Source organism: Saccoglossus kowalevskii, chromosome 1, assembly GCF_978046115.1.
Source record: "Saccoglossus kowalevskii chromosome 1, keSacKowa6.1, whole genome shotgun sequence".
NCBI lineage: Eukaryota > Metazoa > Hemichordata > Enteropneusta > Harrimaniidae > Saccoglossus > Saccoglossus kowalevskii.
Window position 1 is genome coordinate 26,662,711 of NC_140641.1, and position 26,902 is coordinate 26,689,612.

The 26,902-nt window shown below is 34.8% G+C and overlaps 3 protein-coding genes and 1 long non-coding RNA gene across 4 annotated transcripts; all 4 read right to left on the reverse strand.

Moving 5' to 3' along the window:
- Positions 1-5,092: 5,092 nt before the first annotated feature.
- Positions 5,093-6,098, reverse strand: LOC146750810 (uncharacterized). Its single transcript, XM_085497409.1, has 2 exons — positions 5,708-6,098; positions 5,093-5,556 (listed from the first exon to the last, which is right to left on the reverse strand). Exons 1-2 carry the CDS (start codon positions 6,096-6,098, stop codon positions 5,093-5,095), a joined length of 855 nt encoding a protein of 284 aa, XP_085353535.1.
- Positions 6,099-6,369: 271 nt separating this feature from the next.
- Positions 6,370-8,402, reverse strand: LOC146750811 (uncharacterized). The gene is made up of 2 exons (XM_085497413.1): positions 7,515-8,402; positions 6,370-7,419 (listed from the first exon to the last, which is right to left on the reverse strand). Exons 1-2 carry the CDS (start codon positions 8,400-8,402, stop codon positions 6,370-6,372), a joined length of 1,938 nt encoding a protein of 645 aa, XP_085353539.1.
- Positions 8,403-8,438: 36 nt separating this feature from the next.
- Positions 8,439-10,255, reverse strand: LOC146750812 (uncharacterized). The gene is made up of 2 exons (XM_085497418.1): positions 9,293-10,255; positions 8,439-9,161 (listed from the first exon to the last, which is right to left on the reverse strand). The coding sequence occupies exons 1-2, from the start codon at positions 10,253-10,255 to the stop codon at positions 8,439-8,441; spliced, it is 1,686 nt and encodes a 561-aa protein (XP_085353544.1).
- Positions 10,256-11,172: 917 nt separating this feature from the next.
- LOC146750813 (uncharacterized) lies at positions 11,173-11,745 on the reverse strand. The gene is made up of 2 exons (XR_014931454.1): positions 11,663-11,745; positions 11,173-11,273 (listed from the first exon to the last, which is right to left on the reverse strand). It is a non-coding gene; the product is annotated as an uncharacterized LOC146750813 (long non-coding RNA).
- Between the last annotated feature and the right edge of the window lie 15,157 nt (positions 11,746-26,902).

Here is a 26,902-nt window from a genome sequence, read left to right on the forward strand (position 1 = left end):
GAATCCCTCTACGGTTAATCTACGACTAAATTGATATGTCGGCTTGGTTTAGTGATTTTGTTTAACAGTAACATACCGTCACTAATTCGAGAAAACAATCCTGGACCACCGGCGCCGACATTGTTACATTGTATCAAAGTAATTTCAACGCAACTTTGAACTTTGAATGAAATGTAAATGCTGTCTCCAATCTAGAAACTATTATCGCAAAACGGTTGGAAAAATATTAAATTTAACAGCAGAATACGTCATAGCAATAAAATAAAGTGACTTCTAAAGACTGAATTTTTTTTTTTTGCGAACTTCGTATACGGTGCCCGGTTTTAGTTATAAAACGACGTTAGCTTCACGTTCATGTCCTACATTGGCAACAGCAGATAACAAATTGCTTGTTTTTTGAGCGAAGTGAATCGCCAACCAGCCACCAATTGTTTTCATTGGTTACCGAACTATTTTTATTTTGTAAACAAATTTTCGTCTGCTAATTTTATCCAATTCAAATCGTTTAGCAACATTGTTGGCACATTAGGTGTACATCACATGGAATACTACGATTGAGAGAACTTGATGTATGTTGGCTGAGTTTTATAAACACTGAAGGACTCTTGGAAGATCCACCTGCAGTAAAATTAGCGATTACCATTGAGGCGCGACCATCAACATCAAAGTATCAGGAGGTTTCTGCTGGCGACGTTGCGACGTTACCCAGTTTCAAATAAAGATTACTAACGCCAAATGAGCAACATTTTAACCGGTAATCAAGATTCATTTAATCTACGCCTAACAAGCAACATCACAAGCGAAGTTGTAGCGTGCAGCTCAGCGACGACCGCTGACGACACAAGTTATCCCCGTCAGTGGAGTACCGCAGTAGCACGGCATATTTGCCTTCACCATTGTATTCAAACGAATCACGTGATGTGTCGTTCTCCTTCAAACCCGAGATTGGATCAATAGGAGAGTTTCAGTAAAAAAAAACATAGTAAATCATGCAAATTCAACATTTTCAAACCAGTATACTAAAACAGAAATGCTCAGCGATGCAAACAAAGGATAGATATTTCTTTTATACACATATGTGTTGATACTATCCCTCACATAATCTACTCCCAATTACTCCTGCGTAAAATGGACTAGCCCTTTTCATGTTGACATTCAGAGTAAAATCATGTGACAGGCTATTAAAATTGGTTGTTGCATACACTTTCGTCGGTCTGGAAAATGTGTTTAATTAGCTTCCATTCAAGCAAAAATGCAGATTTTCCAGTGGGAGTGAAACTATTCGAGTCTGCCATTGAAAAATATGGGTGTTTCCAGAAAAAAACGAATAACCCTGGAATGCACACAACACACTGGATTTTGGAACAAATCGTGTATTATTTACAGCAGCGGAATACCACAGAAATATCAGACGAAACATGAAAACACTATATATTGTATTTCAGCCTCTCTATTGCAATTCCAGGAATTAACCCCGTATGTGCATCCATTTTCCACCTTGGTATCACCCACCCCTGAAAACAAACTCTTAATACCACGCTGAAGCGTTTGGTAACAATTCGGTATATTTACATCATCAGAATATCAACGGATGACCTGTCTTAATTTCATACTTTTCCATTAATTAGTTTTAAAATAATTTTCGATGTCCCTATTGTGTGTACAAGTTCTTAAATACTAAAGTACGTCAATTATACAATGCAAAGCAACAACAACAACTTGACAGTTATCAAGAGCAATAAAAAACTAGAATACGTAGCTCAACGTAATATCGACTTATTATTAACAGATGTGCCATTGCTGGCATCACCTGTAATCCTCGAGATATTTAAATTAAATTATAATGCAATCAGACTGAAGTGTGATAAAGGGCGTGCACAACTTCTAGTTAGCGATGTGAAAATAATGTGTATCATTTGTTATTTCGAAGTCAAAGACTCTATAATATGCGTCGGGCGTGGATACATATAAAGCTGTCATCATGTTTCATAATGTGTTTCTTCATACATTGTTTATTATGTAAACGTGTCTAAAATACTATGTCACTATGTGATTTTATTATTTCTATGAAAATAAATGAAACTTATTTACGCTAACTTAGTAAAGTCCCACGGGATACCATAAAAAATGACGAGGGAACACTGAATTTAGGTGCATAAGGCATACCGAATTAGATAAAGAATAAGATGTATTCATGATGTCATAAATAGGACACCGAAGAGGCCTATCAGAAAGATGGTGAACCAGAGACTTCCCCCAAGGGATGCTGGTACGATACAAGATTGTACTAGTAGAATTTTGAGGCGATAACGAATAATAAGACCTCGTAACAATTGTAAAAGTATAAATCATTGATGGTGTAAACCATTACTACATACTAATCCTGCGGAGATGGCCTCCTGATAGCCGAGAAAATATTATCAGTATAATATGACCTGTTAAATACTGTAACCATTCATCGATGTGAACCTCTCATTAATGAGACAATGTTCAACATATTATGACCGTGTGATACCATTCATGACTGTACATAGCATACATGCTCGTTTGCCTACGAGCCTGTCAACCGACGATGGCGCTGTAGGTTATACCCTTCAAATTGAGATGACAAACGTGTATCAAAAGTAAAAGGAATATTCGAAGATACGTTCACAACAAATCATTGTTGACACAAACGGTTTTCGGCCAAAATGTAAAACTCGGTTGACTTATCGTTGTAACCTATTTATCCTTTCTTTTGTTAATTCATAAATTAATTCGTTTCATCGTTCCATTCATTTACAATTTATCTTTTTACGTCGTGCATTATTGTAAGAAACTAGCACGAGTCTTTGACATGTAGACATGTTTGTATCCAGACTGTGCGAACGCGAGGTAGATCGCCGAAGAATTTGATTGATCAATATGTTCACTGCTATTCAATTGTAATACCCGAATCCCGGGGTAATCCTTTAAAAAAACAATATTCTACTTTCTATCGGTATTGTTAGGCAAAGTATTACATTACATGTAATTTGATCACGTATTGTATGAACGCAAAATAAATTATTCCAGTTTAAGTGTTATCCGTGTACCGTATTCATCAACCATGCAAGATTTTACACGGCGACAGTACACTGGTACCCCCCCCCCCCACACACACACACACAATAATGTTGCCAGAAAGTTTTATACGTATGATATTATACCATTGTTTCAAAAGATCATAATGCTATTTTCACCGTGTAAACACTGCTGAAAATCGCGTCGATGGCAGGTCCGATTATGTAGCGCAATTACCTGGATGTTAATAAGAGGTGGTGTAGACTGTAGTTATATTTAGACTTAATTTAGACTTATTTATATCGATGATTTACAATTCGTGTTCGAATCCGGGAAACCTGGCATAAACAACGATGTTTTACGTGTTCAGTGCTGCTGTCTTGGGATGCTTGGGATGTGTATGCTCAATAACAATTATATCACTAGTACATCAAACACATTTTCAGAAGTCGACCTATAACATGTTTTTACAACATTCACAGACTTGAGTTATTTTTTTATTTTTTGACGTCGGTTAAGTGATATTGACTTTGACTAATATGAGCAGACCTTCACGATTATTGCGTTTGGAACAAAGCTTTTGTCAATTTGCCAGGATTAACTTCAACAACACGTGCTGATATGAATACTGTAATTGATGAACTTGGCTTTGGTATCGCAGTTTTCAGATACATGTTTAAATCATCAATCATTGTGTTGCCCTAAATTACAATTTATATTATATCATTGTTTCAGAAGGTCCTGATGCTATTTGTGTACACCACCATGTATAATGTGTTAACAATCACGTTGATGGCAGATTCGATTGTATAGCACAATTACCTAGAAGATAATAATGATTTGTGTTGACTGTAATTGTAGTGGCTGGATGCTATATCTATTAAGTAAGGTGTCTTATAACATCAACCATCCTGGTATCCCTGGGTAGTGCTCATCGTCAATAAGGCTACAACCAATTGAACTTAAACAATGTGGATCTGTTATTCAATCCTAATCTATATAACTCATCACATCAATAATTCAACATACAATTGGCAACGGCCCATTAGCCCATTAACTGTAAGAAACAAATACAGGATTTTTAATATAATGTCATGTTCGTTGACGTTCATTAAACTAACTAAAGCAGACAACTTCACAATGTTGTCTCTAAATATTTGGCAAACAACAAAATTCAATAAACATAACATGTTTCACGTATACTAAATAACAAACCATATTATCTACTTCGTATCTACCTCAGGGCCAGCATTAATGCTGTTTAATACGTTAACTCCCATAATATCCTTTGTCAATCATAGAAATGATAAAACTATCGTAAATTCATGTACAAAAATACGTGTCTCATTGATAAGTGTTGCGTAGTATCTAAAAATAGACTGCAAAAACACATGGTTTTCTCACTGAAAAAGTGTCAATACAAACATAAAATATTTCTAATCTTACCAAACTGATCGGCTAACCCGGGGAATTACACTGATTCTTGGAACTCAATTGCTTCTATTTGTGTCACTTTAACGCTGAGATTCCATCTATTTGAGTCAAAAATACATCAACCTTCGACAGCGTTGTCTTTCCAATGATAACTCTTCAAATCTAAGATGGGCGACAAAAACGAAAGTATTGCCACTAGACGGCGCAAGTCACAGAACTGGTTATACAATACGTTTACGTGAGATTTGGATAAAGCATATGACCATCTCGCATTTGGCCACTACATACCGGCCCTCTAATTGTTGAAAATCAAATTTGAAACAATTACCAACACCTTATATAACAAGGACAAATGCTTACAACATATCTAACATGCCATAGTTACTGCATGCAAAAAACTTTAACAATATTTAGCTGTCATCAGCTTCAAGAATCATACAAAGTTTATCTACTGGTCTTACAAAAGTATTAAATCTTGTTTTAACCTTAACCACTCTAACTATCCCTTTATAATCTCTCATAATCTCAATGACCTTTGCTAAAGGCCAGGAATTTCTTGGCTGTTTGCCATCTATGATCAAAACAATATCTCCAATTTTTAAGTTTCGCTGAGGCTTCATCCATGTTTGCCTCTCTTGGAGCATGGGTAAATACTCTCTTGTCCAACGTCGCCAAAATATATTAGCCAAATATTGGACTTGTTTCCAACGTTACTGACCATAATTGTCTGTCTCATTGAAGACACCTGGAGACATCCGTCTGTCTGTAGCTTCAACATATGATTTTGGGTTAATGCTAACAGATCATTAGGATCCTCTGAAACCTTGGTAATAGGTCTACTATTTATTATATCCTCTATTTCACAGAATAGCGTATGTAACGCTTTATCGTCTAAATGAATGGTCTGTTCATTCAACAATGAGAATAGAATCTTGCGTATAGTACGGATCTGGCGTTCCCATACACCGCCGAAGTGAGAAGCAAAAGGTGGATTGTACTGCCAGATTATGTTCTTCTGCCTCACTGCTTGTTCTATTTTGGTATGGTTCCAATCATTAATTGCTTGACGAAGTTCTCGTTCTGCACCAATAAAATTTGTACCATTATCTGAGCGTAAAACCTTGGCGCTACCTCTTCTTGCTTTTCACTGCATTTATGCACGAGTCAGTGTCTAAAGACTGCGCTACTTCTATATGTATAGCCCTTATGTTCAAGCATGTAAATATTACACCATCACGTTTAATTATAGATCTACATCGTTTCACTAAGATAGGTCCAATGTAGTCTACTCCTGTGTTCGTAAATGGTGGTTCATCAGCTGTGAGTCGCTCTCTTGGCAGATATGCCATCATTGGTTCACCTGTTTTTGCTCTGTAATGTCGACAAATAACACATTTAGATATGATCTGTCTTGCAGCAGCATTAGCTTGAAGAATACAATACCTTTGTCTTAAAGTAGCTAACATGAGATTTCTCCCCATATGTCCTACATCTTTATGTATTTGTTGTAGAATCAGATTCGATACAGGCGACTCTTTAGGAAGGACTACTGGATGTTTGACATCATATAAAAGTTCAGCTTTACCTAAATGATCTCCGATTCTCAAAAGTCCACCACTCATCACTGGATTCAATTTGCAAAGTTTACTAGACTTGCTAACCACTTGATTCTTTTGCAAAGCGATGATCTCTCTAGAGAAATGCTGTTGCTGAACGTATGATCACGGCTCTCTCTCTGCCAATTCCATAGTATCTACAGGCAATACTTCATGTTTCAATTTTTCTTTAGATTGAGACCTAGCCTTCAACTTCAATTCTTTCATTCTTTCCTCAACTGAAATCTTTCCTTTGTTTGTACCTCCCTGTCTCAAACTCTCTTCTAGGCTTTTGCGCTCAAGAGACCCATGACTGCAGGTTCTTAATACCAATCAAAACCCATCCTACTATTTTCTTCAATTTCTCCCAACTAGATGCATATGACAAACACCTATCCATAATATCTGCTGAGCCTTGGCATGTCACTGCTGCAACTGGATTTCTTTTGACTTCAGGGTCATCTTCCGCAATATTCCAAGAGTATTCATTACTTGGGCATTCCTGTTCAGGCTTCCACAGAAACTCAGGTCCATAAATCCATCTCTTATTCTCTAAGAATTCGTTAACAGTCATGCCATGTGACGCATCGTCAGCCGGATTTGACTTAGTATCAATATATCTCCATTGGGCTTTCTCTGAACCTTCATGGATTACAGTCATCCTGTCGGCGACAAAAGTATGAAAGCGTGTTGTTTCATTACTAAGGTACCTCAGTACCGACGTACTGTCTGTCCAAAAATATGTGTTTTCTATTGGATAATCTAACTCCTCTTGTAGTTGTTTGTTGAACTTTACTGCCACTGTTGCCGCAGTAAGCTCCATTCTAGGAATCATTACCTTCTTTAGAGGTGCAACTCGTGATTTTGCCATAATTAAAAAACAGTGGTTTTGATTCGTATCATTAGTTATACGTAAATATGATGTCACACCATATCCTTTCTCACTTGAATCACAGAAGTTGTGGATCTGGTATAACTTCACTTCACCAAATTCAGGCGGTTTGAGACACCTTGGTACTGTGAAATGCCTCAGCTGGGTTAAGTCAGACAACCATCTCTTCCATATCTTTGCATCTGTTTGGGATATCTCTTCATACCATCCTATGTTACGGTAACATAAATCTTGCACCAATATCTTTGCTGGCAATACAAAAGGTCCCACTAATCCAAGTGGGTCATAGACTGAGCTTACGATTGACAAAATTCCTCTTCTATTAAAAGGACGTTCTTGTATTACTGTTTTATATGACAACGTGTCTTGTTCTGCTGACCAATGAACTCCTAGAGCCCTTTCCACAGTCAGGTCATCATAATCCAAGTTGAGCTGTTTCACATCTTCAGCTCTTTCCTTTTGTGGTATAGATTCAACACTTCACGGCTGTTACTTGTCCATTTTGTGAGATGAAATCCTCCTCTTTGACAAGCTTCGATTAAATCATGAACCAAAGTCACTGCTTTACTTTCAGAGCTTGTGGACAGTAGACAATCATCAACATAGAAATGTCTCATCACAGCTTCAACTACTTCTGGTGTTAGTTGATCCTTGTTGTCGAGCACTGTTTTGCATAAAGTCATATTTGCGCAGCTCGGAGAGGATACCGCACCATACAAGTGGACAACCATTTTGTACACCTCAGGTTCACCATCTATGTTCCCATTGGGCCACCAATAAAATCGAAAGCATTCACTATCCTTGGGGGGAACTTTAACCTGATGAAACATCGCAGCAATGTCCGACATCAATGCCACTCTTTCCTGTCTAAACCTCAAGAGAACACCTATCAAATTATTTGTGAGATCAGGACCTTGTAACAATAAATCATTTAGGGATACCCCCATGTATTTCGCCGAACAATCAAATACTACCCTAATTTTGTTGGGCTTTTTGGGATGATACACCCCGTGGTGTGGAATGTACCAGACCTTTCCCTTGTGCAAATCTGGTGCTTCATTGGACACTTTAATAGCATATCCTTTGTCTATTATATCGTTCATGTATGACTTGTAATGTTCGTAGAATACAGGATCTTTCCTAATTCTGTTTTCTGTACACTTTAAGCGCTGTAAAGCTTGTCTTTTATTATCTGGCAAACTCACACTATCTTCACGGAAAGGTAAACCTATCTGTGAACTTTCTGCCTTATGCATGAATTTTTTGTTCTCTTGGGACATTTCTTTCTTGTCATCTATGACTCTTTCGGGGAAATCAAGATTAATAGATTGTTTCACCAATACTTCTAGATTCTTGAGTTCTTCTATTTCTTGCACTGCTGTCACCTCTGTTCTATATACATCAAATTCCTTCTGTTCATCGTGTGTTCTTCTCACCATATTCCAAACTGCCCATCCTAAACGGGTGCGGGTTGCTTAGGGTGAACCACTAGGACCAGTCAATGTTTCTTGTGGAGTGTATGCGTCGGCCACTGCATTTCCAATCATCAACCCAATCTCAGCGTCAATCTGTGGTATATTCACAGCATTCAAATGAGGCCACTGATTAACATCACTCTGAGTAGGAATATGTCGTTTGGTTACAGGGATGCTACCTTTGGTATATGCTACTGGAATACTAACAATGTTCTGACCTTTTAAATCACTAACTTCCAACCCCTTTACAATACAAGTATTCATTGTGTATGGCAAACCCATGGTGTTCAAAGTGATCTGAGCTCTTTTCCCATTAACACCAAGTTGATTCATTACACTTTCAGTACAGAAACTAATTGTACTTCCCGGATCAAGAAAAGCATATGTCTGTATAGCATGTGAGCCATTCTTTGACCTTACAATAGTTGGAATAATGGCAGCTGTACAACAATAATGGCTTCCGGCCCCAATATGGCTATGTATCTGAGTACTGACCTGAAAACCTAGTTCTCCCTTACTATTATTTACATTTGATGTGTCACTCACTTTACCTTCTGTTTTCACAGAACCATATTCATTACTATGTAATACATTTGGATGTTTCTTTGAACATTTGTTACAAAACAAAGGAAATTTACATTCAAATTTTAAGTGACCATGTCTCAGGCAACTAAAACATAAGCCTTTAGACTTCAAAAACTGATATCTTTCTTTAAGTGGTTTCTTAACAATAAAATCACAAGTTTCAAGAGAATGATTAGATCCCTCACAATACAAACAAGGTTTTTCCCCTGGTTTTTACTAGCATTTGTGTCCACATTAGACGTTTCTGTATTTCTATTCTGACCCATTACCGGTATGTCATGTCCTTGAGGAGACTGATTGTTCTGAACACTAGAGATCTCTGTTGCATAACTTCCTCTATTTATTGTCTTTGGATGTTTTTGGTAAGTTTTGAGTTTCTCGTTATTTCCTGTTTTCATCGCAGATTTTCCATATAGTGGATGATTCACACTCTCTGCTTCTTCCTTTACAAACTTCACCAGTTCTGTAAACTTTACTCGCTGTTTGGTATCCATCATTCTCTTTACCGTTCTTCTCCACTTATCATGCATGTGGTATGGTAGTTTAGACACCAGCATTTTCATATTTTCTGAATAGTCTAGAATTTGCATGGACTCCATACTATTGATCGCGTATTCACATTCCGTAGGAAAAATGGAGAATTTATCTAAACCCTTAGGATCGTCTGCTCTAATATTAGGCCAGTTTTGAGCTTTCTTTATATATTCTGATGCTATGAGCTCTTCATTACCATAGCGTTGATCAAGCTCTTTCATTGCAGCTGCATACCCCTTTTCTGCATCCAAATAACTATAGCCCTTAACAATCTCATGAGCTTCTCCACTAGTGTATTGTTCTAAATAATTAATGCGTTCATCATCATTGTCTGTGTGCATGACGATTCTTGTCTTGAATTGTCTCTTGAACTTCTTGTACTCAAGGGGATCACCAGAAAAACATTTTAGGTCTGCTTGGGGCTTCTTAATTTCATGTACTACAGACTTGATTACTTCTCCTGATGATCTTTCCTGACAGGAATTATCAAACATGTCTTTACCCTCTTGGTTGAAATTGCTGTCAGTATTTGTTGCATGATTTACACCTTTAGGGGAAAATAACTCATGAACTTCTGGTGTTGTCACTGATTTAATGTCTATCTGTGAATGAGGAAGAGTGTTATCATTATTCATATTGTCTTGCATTACATCACTCTTCTGTTGGTTTCTCTTTGCTGAGCTTTGATTATTATCCATTTGTGGACATAGGGCATTTATAAATGACTGACCTTGGTCTACATCATATCTAGCAAGGACGGCAATTCGAGCATCGGCCACAGCTGTTCCTGTAATTCCATCTGCTCTTGTGCATGCTACAATTCTTGCCGTTTCTTTGCTAGAGCTTGTCTTTTCTTCACTGATTCACCTTTGACTGGCAGCTATGCTTTCCTTTGTTCTTCCTTTATTCTAGCCATTGATACAGTACTACTAAAAGATGTAGAACTCGAACGAGATCGACCAGACCCTCTTGATGTAATTGAACCTATCTGGGACACACTATCTTCTGGCTTTACATCCAAAAACAGATGCCTTTCTGCTAAAGGTGGTCTTAATTTACACATGTGTTGTTCTACTTGTTGCTGGAATACCTTACAAATGGAATTGTATTTCCCAAACCAATCAGCATAATCACTTTCCTTCTCATGTTCAGAAAGCAGGTCATAATATGAATTATTACAAGCAATAAATTCATCATATAATTTCAACCAGTCGCCATATTGTAACTTAATTGTCTGCACATCTTCACCTATTTCTATCATATGAGAAATCTGTTCTAATTTCTTATCTAGCTGCACTGATAACAGTCTTCTGTTCTTTGACTTAATGTCTCTATTATATTCCATTCCTTTACTTGTATACCTTTGTTCTGATTTACCTTTATCCTCGAGCATGCCACTACTCACTCCTTCGTCTTGAGGGGTAGTCATCTTTGTAAATCTCAGTTATTGTCTTCTATCAAATGTTGATACACATCAATCCAACTTAGGCACCAAAGCCAGTTTGTTAATGCAAATGTAGTGGCTGGATGCTATATCTATTAAGTAAGGTGTTATTTAACATCAACCATCCTGGTATCCCTGGGTAGTGCTCATCGTCAATAAGGCTACAACCAATTGAACTTAAACAATGTGGATCTTTTATTCAATCCTAATCTATATAACTCATCACATCAATAATTCAACATACAATTGGCAACGGCCCATTAGCCCATTAACTGTAAGAAACAAATACAGGATTTTTAATATAATGTCATGTTCGTTGACGTTCATTAAACTAACTAAAGCAGACAACTTCACAATGTTGTCTCTAAATATTTGGCAAACAACAAAATTCAATAAACATAACATGTTTCACGTATACTAAATAACAAACCATATTATCTACTTCGTATCTACCTCAGGGCCAGCATTAATGCTGTTTAATACGTTAACTCCCATAATATCCTTTGTCAATCATAGAAATGATAAAACTATCGTAAATTCATGTACAAAAATACGTGTCTCATTGATAAGTGTTGCGTAGTATCTAAAAATAGACTGCAAAAACACATGGTTTTCTCACTGAAAAAGTGTCAATACAAACATAAAATATTTCTAATCTTACCAAACTGATCGGCTAACCCAGGGAATTACACTGATTCTTGGAACTCAATCGCTTTTATTTGTGTCACTTTAACGCTGAGATTCCATCTATTTGAGTCAAAAATACATAACCTTCGACAGCGTTGTCTTTTCAATGATAACTCTTCAAATCTAAGATGGCCGACAAAAACGAAAGTATTGCCACTAGACGGCGCAAGTCACAGAACTGGTTATACAATACGTTTACGTGAGATTTGGATAAAGCATATGACCATCTCGCATTTGGCCACTACAGTAATTATATATATAGACTTCTCGTGTTGGATGCGATGGTTTACGATTCGTGTTCGAATCCGGGCAACCTGGCATAAAAAAAACGATTTTAACGTGTTCAGTGCTGCTGTCTTGAAATAAACTGATTGGAATTTTTGTGAGGTCAATAATAATTATATCAACGGTACATAAACATCCTACACGTTTTTCAGAAGTCGAGTTCTTCAGTTCTTTTTTTGTTACTTTGATCAAGTGTTTTGACTTTGAGCAGGGCTTTGCGAGTGTTGTACAACGCTTTTGTCAATTTGCTATGATTATTTTCATCAACACCACGTGCAGATAAATATCGTAATTCATAAACTTGTTTTTTGCATTGTAGTTTGATTGATGTTTAAATCATCAAATGTATAAAAGTAGCCAAAGATTCAATGTTATGAAGCAACACCGGGGGGGAGCAGTTAAACATTACTAATAATAACATGTTATTTCCATGTTATTACATGTCCTGACGAATGTTATTATTTGTTCCGCGAAATAAAACACAATATGATTACTACATTATACGCACTTCACATATTTTAAATCATTTTAAATGAACTGATTTTGTAATTATGACAACGTAACGTCGTCGCTCCATGTGACTAGAATAGTATTGCATAATATTATAACTTGAACTGTGATATTTATATATTCATATAGTATTCCACGTGAGCATATAAATCATACACCATGAAAATATTGTTCATTCGACATGTTTTTTTATATATTTCTAGCATTTCTGAGCTATTTTCGTTCTGTACTGTAGAAACTGTGTGGTGTTTTCAAATTAATATCGCTGACACAGTTCAAATACAATTGACAATACTGACGCCTGGTCCTGCTGCCTGGTCTACCCGATCAAGTCCTTTACGATTTCATATCCGATTTTCATAACACAAAGCCCTCAATATTTCATTTGCGCTGGCTGATTCTCAAAAAATGAATAAAACGAGTAATAAGCCTATACATTTTTTTCTATAAATATCACTCACCATGATTACAACGTTTCCGAAATGTCCATGTTTTACATATAGCTAATATTGTAAACAATCGTATATATATATATATATATACAGTCATTACCATGATACATTATATTCCAAACACATTCAATTCATCAACACATTACCAACCCCAACCATTGTTGCCAGATGCCCTAGGTAAAGGTCATGAACATAAGGCCTTTTAAAGTCGAGTATTTTCATTGAAAATTACTTGAATAAAATTGTATTTGAAAGGATTCGGGGGTAAAATATAGGACAAGGTAATATAATATGCAAAATATTAGTAATTAATGTTTTAAAATTTTGTAAAAAAAGATAATTCAGTCGTAAGTCAAGCAAATATACCACTGTTAACATTTTGCACGTTTAAGTCAGAAATGTTCAAGTGAGTTGTAATCAGCATACTGGTAGTGGTGTAAACGTTGTACCATTTCTGAGACTACTATGATGGTTACGGGTTATTGATTTTAGGCCAATACTGCTGATAACACGTTTATCAAGTGTTTGAAAATTCTCTGTAATATCTTTCATTTTAAAAGTAATAATTATGGTTAATCTACGACTAAATTGATACATCGGCTTGGTTTGGTGATTTTGTTAAATAGTTATCGTTTTTAAGTTTAATCTCACTTTTCCATCAAACTAAGAACATACGGGTAAGAATCACTCCCAGGTGTGCTTTCATTATGGTTCCTGTAGATACAAGATATTCGGACTAGTGACGATGTTCCTATAAATACGGTAATTTAACATCCGTTAAACGCAGAACAACGAGTGATATCTTATTCGTACTCGCAAAAATAAATTCGATAGCACACTTCTTTATTTTTTTCATTACATTACATTGAATTACAAGAGATGATACGTAACCCAGAAAATAATAACATAAATGATGTATTCTGTGTGTATCAAATCCTATGGTTAGCCGTGATGCTCATCGATGGTGAATAACTCGAATGGAGATCACATCAAATAAATCGGCACTTTCTAAAATACAAAGAAATTGAGGTTGTTTTCGATTGGACACATCTGATATATACAAATGAAAATACCCGTATTATTATCTAGTGAAAATATATATCTAACAAGTTTGGTATATTTACATCATCAGAATATTTATTGATAATAGGTAATAGTAATGTACCATGTCTAGCGACCACGTGCACAATACGCGGATGTAGTCGGAACTATAATATTTCTATAAGTTTAACTCAACGGATGACCCGTCTTAACTTCGTGTTTTTCCAATAATTAGTTTTAAAATAATTTTTGATGTCCCTGTTGTGTGTACGAGTTCTTAAGTACTAAAATACAACATCAACTTGACAGTTATCAAGAGCAATGAAAAACTAGAATACTTAGTTTAACGTAATATCGACTCATTATTAACAGATGTGTCAAGGCTGGCATCACCTATAATCTTTCGGGATATTTCAATTAAATTATAATGCAATCAGACCGAAGTGTGATAAGGGGCGTGCACAACTTCTGGTAAGCGATGTGAAAATAATGTGTATCACTTCTTATTTCGAAGTCAAAGACTATATAAAATGCATCGGGCGTGACTACATATAAAGCTGCCATCACGTTTCATAATGTGTTTCTTCATACATTGTTTATTATGTAAACGTGTCTAAAATACTATGTCACTATGTGATTTTATTATATCTATGAAAATAAATGAAACTTATTTACGCTAACTTAGTAAAGTCCCACGGGATACGATAAAAAATGAAGAGAGAACACATAACATGATGTCATAAATAGGACACCGAAGAGGCCTATCAGAAAGATGATGAACCAGAGACTTCACCCCAGGGATGCTGGTATGATACAAGATTGTAATAGCAGAATTGTGGGGCGATAAAGAATAATAAGACCTCGTAACAATTGTAAAAGTATAAATCATTGATGGGTGTAAACCAATACTACAATACTAATCCTGCGGAGATGGCCTTCCGATAGTCAGTCAATAAAGACACATTCACGGATCTGGGAAAATTCCAATCCACTGTAAGATAACAAAACAGGCATATCAAAGATAGGAATGAAACGTGGGCATCGCAAATCGAAACATTTCCAGTATTCCCTTTTTATTATTGTTAATAAGACAATAAGATGAATATATCATACAATATATCCGAGAATATATTATCAGTATAATGTTTACCGTATGATCTGTTAAATACTGCAACCATTTATCGATGTGCACCTCTCATTAATGAGACAATGTTCAACCTATTATGACCGTGTGATACCATTCATTACTGGACATAGCATACATGCTCCTTTGCCTCCGAGCCTGTAAACCGGCGAGGGCGCAGTAGGTCATACCCTTCAAATTGAGATGACAATAGTGTATCAAAAGTAAAAGGAACATTCGAAGATACGTTCACAACAAATCATTGTTGACACAATCGGTTTCCGGCCAACATGTAAAACTCGGTTGACTTATCGTTGTAACCTATTTATCATTTATTTTGTTAATTCATAAATTAATTCGTTTCATTGTTCCATTCATTTACAATTTATATGCTTCACTGTAAGAAACTAGCACATGTAGACATGTTTGTATTCAGACTGTGCGAAAGCCGAAGAATTTGTATGATCAATATGTTCACAGCGAAGGCTATTCATTTGTACTACCCAAATTCCGGGGGTAACCTTTAAGAAACAAACAATATTCTACTTTCTTGCGGTATTGGTAGGCAAAGTATTACATTATATGTAATTGGATCACGTATTGTATGAACGCAAAAAAAATTATTCCAGTTTAAGTGTTATCCATGTACCATATTTATCAACCCTGCGAGATTGTACACTGTGACAGTACACTGGTAAATCCCAAGTTGAAAAGGATAGCCTAACACGGAGAACAAGTTATACAACGGAATATATATACTCGCTTAGTATTAACCCTCTCAGCCCCCCCCCCCACACACACACAATAATGTTGCCAGAAAGTTCTATACGTATGATATTATACCATTGTTTCAGAAGATCATAATGCTATTTTTGTACAACACCGTGTAGACTGTGCTGAAAATCACGTCGATGGCACGTCCAATTTCGTAGCGCAATTACATGTTAATAAAACGTTGTGTAGACTGTAGTTATATTTAGACTTAATTTAGACTTATTTATATCGATGATTTACAATTCGTGTTCGAATCCGGGAAACCTGACATAAACAACGATGTTTTACGTGTTCGGTGCTGCTGTCTTGGGATTTGTGTATGCTCAACCGACCTATAACATGTTTTTACAACATTCACAGACTTGAGTTTTTTTGGGTTTTTTTTGACATCGGTTAAGTGATATTGACTTTGACTAATATGAGCAGTCCTTTACGATTGCGTTTTGAACAAAGCTTTTTTCAATTTGCTAGGATTAACTTCAACATCACGTACTGATATGAATATGGTAATCGATGAAATTGGCTTTGACATTGCAGTTTTCAGATACATTTTTAAATCATCAATAGTATAAACAAATTCAATGGTATGAAATTACACCGGTGATGGCAGTTCAACAATACTAATAATAACATGTTATGTTCAAACAAGTCAATTATTATCGTATTACATGCCCTGATGAATGTTATATTTGTTCCGCTAAATAAAACACAATATGATTAGTACACTATACGCACTTATCTTAAATCATTTTTTTTCACCATAATTTGAATTAATTAATATAAAAGTTACCATATTAAACGCGGTTTAAATGAACTGATTTTGTAATTATGACAACGTAACGTCGTCATTCTATGTGACCAGAATAATATTTCATAATATTATAATTTGAACTGTGATACTTGTGTGTGTATACTGTACGTGAACATATAAATCATACATCGTGAAAATATTGTTCACACGACACTGGTGTTTTCTTTATTTCTACCATCTTTGAACTATTTTCGTTCTGTGCTTTAGAAACAATGTGGTGTTTCCGAATTAATATGACACCGTTCAAATACAATTAACAACACTGGCTGCCTAGCCTACCGAATTTGTATACATAGTTACCCAATCAAGTCTCTTAAGATGTCATGACCGATTTTTCATAACACAAAACATCTGTTAACATATATTAAACACAGGACAGCAAATGATAACTTATTCGTACGCGTCAAAAATAAATACGATTGTAAACGTTCTTGTTTCTTCATTGCAAATCACGTGATAGTTAAAGCGTGATATAAATGTAAACCTGACATGACACGTGTCCCAGCCCGTATTAAAATAGATGCTCAATTACTTTGAATAACTCCGACGGAGATCACATCAAATAAATCGGCACATCCTAGAATACAAAGCAATTGGTATTGTTTTCCATTTCAAATCAAACACATCTGATCTATACAAATGGAAATATCATCTCTTTATCTGAAGAAATATCTAAAACCTGGGTATATCTACATCATCAGGATATCAATTGATCATAGGTAATAGTAATTTACCAGGTCTTGCAACCACAATACGCGAATTTAATCGGAGCTATAATAGTTCTTTTAGTGTATTCCAATACAGATGACCTGTCTTTAATTCCTACTTTTCCATTCTTTCTTTCACTATGTCGCTTTTTTGTGTACGAGATCATATGCACTGAAGGTACGTACAGTATTCAGAGAGCAACAACAACAATTCGACCAGTTATCGAAATAGCCATGAACAACTAGAATACGCAGTTTAAGGTAAAATCGACTCACTGTAAATAGATGTGTTACGCATCTCAGAAAATGTGAATGTACTGGTCACAAAAACATAACTTAGCATATTGTATACCAAATTAACAAATGAATAAACTTGTTCAGGAAAGTGACTAAACTAAATGAACTATTTTCCGACACATGTCCATTTATAATTTTCACATGTCTGGTGTAATAATATGTCAATTTCTTTAATGTGGGAATTTCGCTTCTATGGATATTAATTAAATATTTTGACGTGTTATTCCGTTTTCTCATCGAAGTCTGTCTGTCTGTAATACGAGCTGCGTTTTTAAAAGATATATTTAATCATGTAATATTGAACCAAAAGTCATGCAACATGCGGCGTATATATATGCTAATTGCATGAAAATAGCTCTAAAATAAAAAAATAGTAAAAGAGTCAGACGTTGGTTTTAAAAACCCAAACATAAAACTTATAAAACATAACTCATGCACACTTTTTACTTCACTGGGTGGCATTAATTGCCTTGGTTCTCAGTTGGTTCCATGTGTAAATAATTAAATTAAGTACGACCTTTTAAACGTTGGTTTGTTACCTTGTTCACTTTCATCTTGTTGTTCTTGCCACGCACGTCTTTTTGTATATATAATTTCGAGTAGAACGCAAGACGTAACGACGAGTGAATTAAAACGTCAAACGTTCTTATAACGCTGAAGTTGGTTTCAGGTATTGTCAATACTTGCTTATATGTTATGTTGATTCACTCAAAGTCTCTGTTTATTTTACGGAGTGATCTCATTAACTACTTTTGTTTTATGAAATAACTTATTTAACAATATTATTCTCTATTTGGCCAATTTGATTTTATTTTAATTCCATTTTAAAGGGTGTTTATTGCGGTTTTGTGAATGCTTATTATGTCTAATCTTCTTTATAATTTATTGAATCATCGGTATTCCTAATATGATTTTCGATATCATTATTTACAACTTGTCTTAAATATCTGTTAAATATTTTGTATAATTTGTAACAGTAAATTAAAAACAACCGCGGTTGCGGACTGACGTTCACACTAGTATCACACATAAAATGAGCGATGTCACTTCTTGATGTGGCAATAACCATTGCTATACTCTAAAGGTTACATAATGATTAATTCAGACAGCGTCCAATAAATCTACGATGCAGTGCAGGTCTCAGGAGAGTGCCAGCTTGGCAGATGTTGGTCAATAGTGTGACCTTTATACACCGATATGTTTGCATTTGGTGATATTGAGCATTTGAATATTGTGACATAATGTTATGTTTTGACCCAGTGTAGCACATGTGGCAGATGTGACAAATTTTAGCGTTTCTGACAATGCTATGTGTTGCACTGAAATCCGACCTTTTGTAAACTTCAATAATGTCATACACAAATGTTTTCCGGTATTTCCCCCGTATCTTTTGTATAATGTATGGACCACAATGGGTCTTGGGGCGGTTTATTTAAATACGGTGTATCGGAACGTAGTTAGTTGTTTATTATCTTACCAAACCTGAACCCTGTTATGCATTGCTGCAACAAATATCAGCGCTAAACTCAACTAAGTTACAAGTTAGATATAACGATGCATGTAAGCTAGAAAGTAAATATACACTAAACTTCAACATTTCGAAAGAAATCAGCATGAATCTCTTTACACTATGTCGAGATTATGCAGTCAATAACGGCATGCAAACGAGTTGTTAAATAGTTATAGAAACCTGTGAGAAACTATTGTTGACAGTGCTCAAATGTATGTATAAAAGGGTGATTCAAATCAAATCCCAATTTTACAGAGAGATTTGGTTAACTATTGGAATTGGACACGCTTAGGATTAGCATTATCGTCTAGAAATGCTTGGTACAAAGCGGTGGATATATAGCTGTACGATAAATGGTTTGAAATGTAAAGTTGGATCATCAAATGTAAATGTATATTTAAAGCTATTTGAAAGCTTTATTATTCCGATACTATTTTATGGGTCAGATTTGTGAGACTTTAAACAATATGTTTAAGCAGGGAGCGTTCAACTTACGTTATGTATGTAATTCGTAAATTGGGAGCAAAATACTTCAACAGATTGAAGCTGTTTTGGGGGAAATGTGACAGAACATCCATTTGTTGACTAGATGTGTTAACAACTCGTGGCACATTACTAAACTGTAAGATAACAGAGTGACAAAACACGCATATAAAAAGATGAAAATTAAACGTGGGCATCTCAAACGAAACATTGTCACTATTCTCTTATTTATATTGCTAAATAATACAATAAGATGAATACATGATACAACACATCCGATAAAATATTATTAGTATAATGTTTACCAGATGATCTGTATAATACTGTAAGCATTGATTGATCTCCACCTCTCATTATTGAGTCAATTTTAAACCTAGTATGACCGTGTGGTTCCATTCATGGTTGTACATAGCATACATTCTCCTTTGCCTACGAGCCTGTCAAGCGGCGAGGGCGCAGTAACTCTTACCCATCAAATTCAGATGACAAACTTGTATCAAAAGAGAAAAAGCAGACAAAGATACGTTCACAACAGCAAACGATTTCCGGCCAAGATGTAAAAGTCATTAAATATTTTAACAACCCTCGTAAGTATCACTTATTCAATAATAAAACAATGTCCGTTGTGCGACTCTGATAAAAGCATCGATCTTAGTGCACACCGTCGAATACATATTAAAAATAGATGCACAAATAAAGTAAAAGAACATGTAAGATAGATTATCTTGAAAAGTATAATTGTTTTTTTTGTCTTTTAAATGGAATTTACAATATTCGCTGTCTAGAAAGTAATATGCATAGTTTTTCCAATTTATATAGTTCAGAGTAGATTCTTACATGTCACTCTCACTAACTCAGCGCCAATATTCATTATCTGAAACTGATTCACAACAAAATGGATAATATGCAGAACAAACACATTGTTATATTAATCCGCAAAATTAAAACGCTGTACGTTGGAAGGCGCGATTTGGACCTTGTGAAATTGATCGAGCCATTCATAGGAAAGACATATATATTTACCTAATTGCAAAATACCCAGGATTTTGAAATAATTTTCCTTTAAATTTTTTATTTATTTGAAAACGAAGTTCGTGTAACAACCACTGGAAATAAGCACAGTAAAATAGATATGATATTTTATTGTAAAAATTGGTCCCGCTCGTTTACTTGACATTATAATACATTTGTCAAGTACATGTGCAGTTTAGATTCAATCAGGACGAGTTCTTATTCTGTTCTGTGCATGTAAGAGCGATTTCAACAGAAATAATGTGCACGTTTTACATGAAAAATTGAAGGGAATACACGCTAATGTTACTAACTAATATTTGAACCGTTGTATTTAGAGAAAATTGTTCAGATTTGCGGTTTCCAAGTCGCTTACAAGAAATGAGACATCTGATTTAGAATTAATATGTGAAATGCAAGGTATATATCGGTGTAGGTATTCGCAAACTGCTTGTAATGCCAAACTGATAGCACAGGATGGCACAACGTCAGAGCCGAGAATAGTCAACAAAATACAACAGAATAAAAAGGTGAATTGCGTATAAAAAATGTTTCGTGCCAAACGTACCTTAAACAATATCACATCACAATTGTATCTCGATTCAATTAATAGGTTATAGATGGAATTATCACGTGGTGTAATTCTGTATACATGTCACGGCGTTTTCATTAACACCGATTTGTCCTCTCGATGTTCTCTAATATTCCCCATTAGTTTATTTATAGTTAATTAAAAAATTATGTGATTCGGACTTTCAACTCGGTTGATTTATCGCTGTGACTTATTTATGGTATCTTTCCTTTATTCATAAATTACTTTGCTTATTGTGAGAAACTAGCACACATCTCTGTCATGTAGACATATTTGTATTCAGATTGCGCGAACAAGAGTAAGATCGCCGGTGAATTTATTTGGTCAATCCGTACACTCTAGGGGTTTTTCAGTTGTTACGCCCAAAATCCGAAGTAAGCCTTTAAAAGTGACCAATATGCTAATTTTGCCGGGTATTGTTCGGCTAATTGGGAAACTATTCTATGAACGCGTAATAAAGTGTTCGAATTTGAGTGTAATCTGTGTATTCAACTCGTTAAATTATTCATTGTGAAAGTACTGTGGTAAATCCCAATTTTAAAAAGTCCACCTTACAAGGGGCTCAAGTAATAGGACGGTCGATATTACCCGCTCAGCACAAACTCAACCCACCCCACCCACACACTTTAGTTTTGCCAAAAAGTACTATACATGTGATATTACATCATTGTTTTAGAGGATAACTATGTCATTTGTGTATAGCACCATGTAGAATGCGTTGAAAATCGCGTCGATGGCAGGTCCGATTATGTAGAGCAATTACCTAGATGTTAATAAAATGTGTGTAGGTAGTAGTTATATATAGACTTCTTGATGATTTACAATTCGTGTTCGAACCCGGCAATCCCGACATAAACAACAATTTTACGAGTATACTTTATCAGAAGTCGGCCAATAACCTTATTTTTATTTTATTTTTATAGTTATTTTTGACGTTGGTTAAATGGTTTTGCAATTGTTGCGTTTGTACAACGCTTTTGTCAATTTTCTAGGATTATTTTCAACAAAACATGTATATGATATGAATATCGTAAGTGATGAAATTGGTTTTGGCATCGCAGTTTTGAGATGCATGTTTAAATCATCAAGAATATATAAATAGCCAAAAATTCAATGTTATGAAACAACGCCGGTGGGCGTGGGGGGGGGGCAGTTCAACATTACTAATAATAACATGTCAATTATTATCGTATTACATGCCCTGGTGAATGTTAGTATTTGTATTACTACATTATACGCGCTTCACATATTGTGAATAATTTGTTTTATCATAATTTGAATAAATGAATATCAATATTACCATGGTAAAAAAATATTGAATGCGGTTTAAATGATCTGATTTTGTAATTGTGACAACGTAACGTCGTCACTCCAAGTTATTAGAATAGTATTGCCTATTATAATAATTCGAACTGTGATATTTGTGTGTGTATATGGTACTCCACGTGAACATATAAATCATATATCTATTTTCGGGGGGCAGTTAAACATTACTAATAATAACATGTTATTTCCACACAAGTCAATTATTATCGTATTACATACCCTGACGAATGTTATTATTTGTTCCGCGAAATAAAACACAATAAGATTAGTACATTATATGCACTTCACATATTTTAAATCATTTTAAATGAACTGATTTTGTAATTATGACAACGAAACGTCGTCACTCATGTGACTAGAATAGTATTGCATAATATTATAATTTGAACTGTGATATTTATATGTTTGTTTTTTTATATATTTCTAGCATTTCTGAGCTATTTTCGTTCTGTACTGTAGAAACTGTGTGGTGTTTTCAAATAAATATTGCCGACACCGTTCAAATACAATTAACAACACTGACGTCTGGTCGTGCTGCCTGGTCCACGGAATTTTCTACACAGTTATCTGGCTTAGTCTCTTAAAATGTCATGACCGAGTTTTCAGGAAACAAAGCCCTCAATATTCCATTCGTGTCGTCTGATTCCCAAAAATGAATAATGAATAGTGAAAATATTGTTCACGCGACACTGGTGTTTTCTTTATTTCTACCATCATCTCTGAGCTATTTTTTGTTCTGTACTGCAGAAACAGTGTGGTGTTTCCGACACCGTACAAATACAAATGTCAACTCTGGCGCCTTGTCCTGCGGCATTGTCTACCGAATTTTCTACATACTTGCCCGGTCGAGTCATGACCAATTTTTCATAACACGAAGCCCTCAATATTCCATTCGTGTCGGCTGATTCTCAAAAATGAACATTTTAAGTAATAATACGTTTCTTTTCCACCATGACTAGAACGTTTCATAAATGTTCATGTCTTATATATAGCTATTATTCCTATTATTCCTGTACATAATTACAGTCATTCCAAAATGTATACCAATCCACACATTACCAGCCGTAACTAGTATTGCCAAATGCCACAAGTAAAGCTTATGAACACAGGGGACCTTCAAAGTCAAAATGTATTATTTTAAAAATTAGTGTATGAAAAAAAAATGGTGGTAAAATATATGACAAGCTAATAGTATAGAAAATGCAAAATGTCAAAGTTGGATTAGGAATATTATTAATTTTTTTTTTATAATTTCATTAAAAAGCGTAATTCAGCCATATTCTACCGCTTTTAACATGTTGTATCATTTCTGAGACTGGTATGGTTGTTACGTGTTTATAAGGACAATACTGATGTTTTTATTAAATGCTATTTAAAATCTTTGATTTTACAAGTAATAATTTTGGATCCCCTAACGGTTGATTTACGGCCAAATTAATACATCGACTATGGTTGGTTTCGGTGATACTGGTTTTCTCGTCGAGAAACACTCTTGTAGACTATACAATAAGTACTATTATTAATAATAATTTGAAAAGAAATATTTTGCTCATGTACATTGGCAGTTCAATATCAGAAAATTATCATCATTAGCTATTCAAACAAGTGACGATATTTTTATGATTGCGGTATGTTAGTATCCATTAAACAAAGGACAAAGATTGATATATTATTCGTACTCGTAAAAATAAATGTGACCGTACACTTCTCGTTTTTTCATTATAAATCACGTGACTGTGAAAGCAGAACATATTAGATGTTGTGTTTGTCAAATCCCACGTTTAGCCATGATGCTAAATAATTATGAATAACTACAATGGAGGTCACGTCAAATAAATCAGCTCCTTTCAAATGAACACATCTGATATATACAAATAAAAATACCCGTATTATTGAAAACATTCATCTCTTTATAGGACAAATATCTAAAAAGTTTGGTATATTTACATGATCATTGAGTCATTTGATCATAGTTAATAGTAATGTACCATGTCTTGCGACCACATTACGCGTGTGTAGTCGGAACTATAATATTTCTCAGTGTATTCCTGCTGGTGACTTCTCCTTACGTCTTAATTCCGTCTCTCGTTTTTATGGATGAGCTTCCAAATCATTCTTTATGTCGATTTGGTGTTTAGAAATTTATGAGTACTAAAAATATGTCAATCATTTAGTGCACAAAAACAACAACAAACCGACGAGTTATCGAAATAGCCATGGACAACTTTTCTAGAATACGTAGTTTATAGTAATATCGACTCATTTTTTATTGATGTGTTATGTGTGACATCACCTGTAATCGTTCGAGATATTCTTATTCATAACGCAATCAGACTTTCGGATCAGACTAATCTGTGATAATGACAACTTATGGTCAGTGACGTGAAAATAACCACTTTTTATTTCGAAGTCGAAGACTAAATAAAATGTGTCTGGCACAATTACCACGTGACGACGGTGAATATTAAACTGCCATCATGTTTCAAGATGAAAATACATTATATCTATGAAAATGAAACATAATTACAATAACCGATTAAAATCCCACGGGGTATGATAAACAAAAATGAAAAATCACTCAAAGCACTGAATATAGGTACATACGTAATGCACACCGAATTAGATACATGATGAGATCTATTAATATTATGATTAACCAGAGATTCCACCACAAGCATGCTACAAGATTGCAATAATAGAATTGTTGAGCGATGAATAATTGATGGTGTAAGCCCATAATTCTAATTTTGCGGAGATGGACTAATGATAATCATGTTAAGACACTTTAACGCATTTCAGAAAATGTAAATGTACTGGTTATTGTTGACAATTCAACTTATTCGCGTGCAGCCATCATTGTTGTATCACATCTTTGCCACCATTGGTCTTTTTAACTGTACATAATTGTGTTGGTTGTATACTGACTTTGTAAGAACGAACAAAACATAAATTGGTGTTTCTTATACCAAATGAACAAATGAATGAACATGTTCAGAAAAGTGACTAAACTAAATTAAACTAAACTGATTTTTCGACACATATCCTTTTTTCATAATCAGTTTGCATATGCACGCATGGGCTCTCGTAGTCAATCAGTTATATCCACGAGTTTTCCCCAAATGCACATATTCAACCTTGAGTATTTTGATTTATGACCAAATTATAATCTACATTCATCTTTAACGCGTACTAAGATAAATCACGCACATCTCTCTGAACAAAAAATAATAATCTTTAGATTGTTCTACATTCCTCGTCAGATTAGGCTACAATTATTAGAAATAAAACAACAATCATACTACAACACCTGAGTTGTGCTTGGTGTACGTTGCATTATGTGTTAAATGTCGTCATTCAGGATATGAATAAATTGAAATATAGCGTGAAAGTCATTCAGGTCAGTTAAAACCACGCAGCCATAACGTGACGTATAGTAGCTTCAAGCAATTTCAATTAACATACCTTGCTTAGCGCTCAATTTGTGCGCAATTCGTCATCTATTCGAATAAGAAATAACAACGAGACAATGTTTGCACTGTGCAGCAATACTATAATAGGTGTCTGTGTCCACTTATGTTCAAAATCGACCGAATTTGTCCAAATATCAAATAACGTGTCGATAATAAATACGAACCATCGTGTAAAATATTGTTTTAAATATACATATTCTAATTCAACTTGTTATTTATAAAAACCGCCATGTTACTTAAATTTTAGCGGTTAAAATCGGTATCTAGCCAACTAAAACTAGCCGTTATTAAAGAATCCTCCAACACCATAGTATCGTTCCTATTATACATATATTTTCATAAAGTAATGATTTTGAGTTAAATTAGAACATGTATTATGGATTTTAAATGGGCATAGTGACACTTCATAGTTAATATAGTTTTGGACAAATGATAATGTGCGTATTAGTATGCAACACATAATTAAAATACTTACATGCCTCAGCACCAAATTCCAATAAGTACTTATATAATATGTCTAATTATCATAACTTCCGGTAATTAAATTTGTTTTTTCAGCATAAAACATAATTAAATAATTAATTTAATGTCTGGTGTAATAACATGCTCTGTAAAATACTATTAATTTCTATAATGTAGGAGTGTTGCTTGTATGGATAATAATTGTGGTTTGCTATAGTCTTGTTATTGCACATATTATAGTTATTACACATATTCTGTTTTCTCAACGAAGTCTGTCTGTGTTACACTAAAATTGCCCACGCTGTGTGTTTACCGATTTTTATTTGCGATACTAGATGCGTCGAATCCATTATAAAATAA

Excerpts from the sequence above, each read along its gene's own strand:
- LOC146750811 (XM_085497413.1), bottom strand. The coding sequence starts at position 8,402 with ATGGTGAGAAGAACACACGATGAACAGAAGGAATTTGATGTATATAGA. Across the intron at positions 7,420-7,514 it reads AAAGTAAAGCAGTGACTTTG|GAAAGAGCTGAAGATGTGAA; the intron begins GTTCATGATTTA and ends ATACCACAAAAG.
- LOC146750810 (XM_085497409.1), bottom strand. The coding sequence starts at position 6,098 with ATGAGTGGTGGACTTTTGAGAATCGGAGATCATTTAGGTAAAGCTGAA. Across the intron at positions 5,557-5,707 it reads ATCTATAATTAAACGTGATG|AACGAGAACTTCGTCAAGCA; the intron begins GTGTAATATTTA and ends TTATTGGTGCAG.
- LOC146750812 (XM_085497418.1), bottom strand. The coding sequence starts at position 10,255 with ATGGATAATAATCAAAGCTCAGCAAAGAGAAACCAACAGAAGAGTGAT. Across the intron at positions 9,162-9,292 it reads CTCAAGGACATGACATACCG|AAACCACTTAAAGAAAGATA; the intron begins GTAATGGGTCAG and ends TTTATTGTTAAG.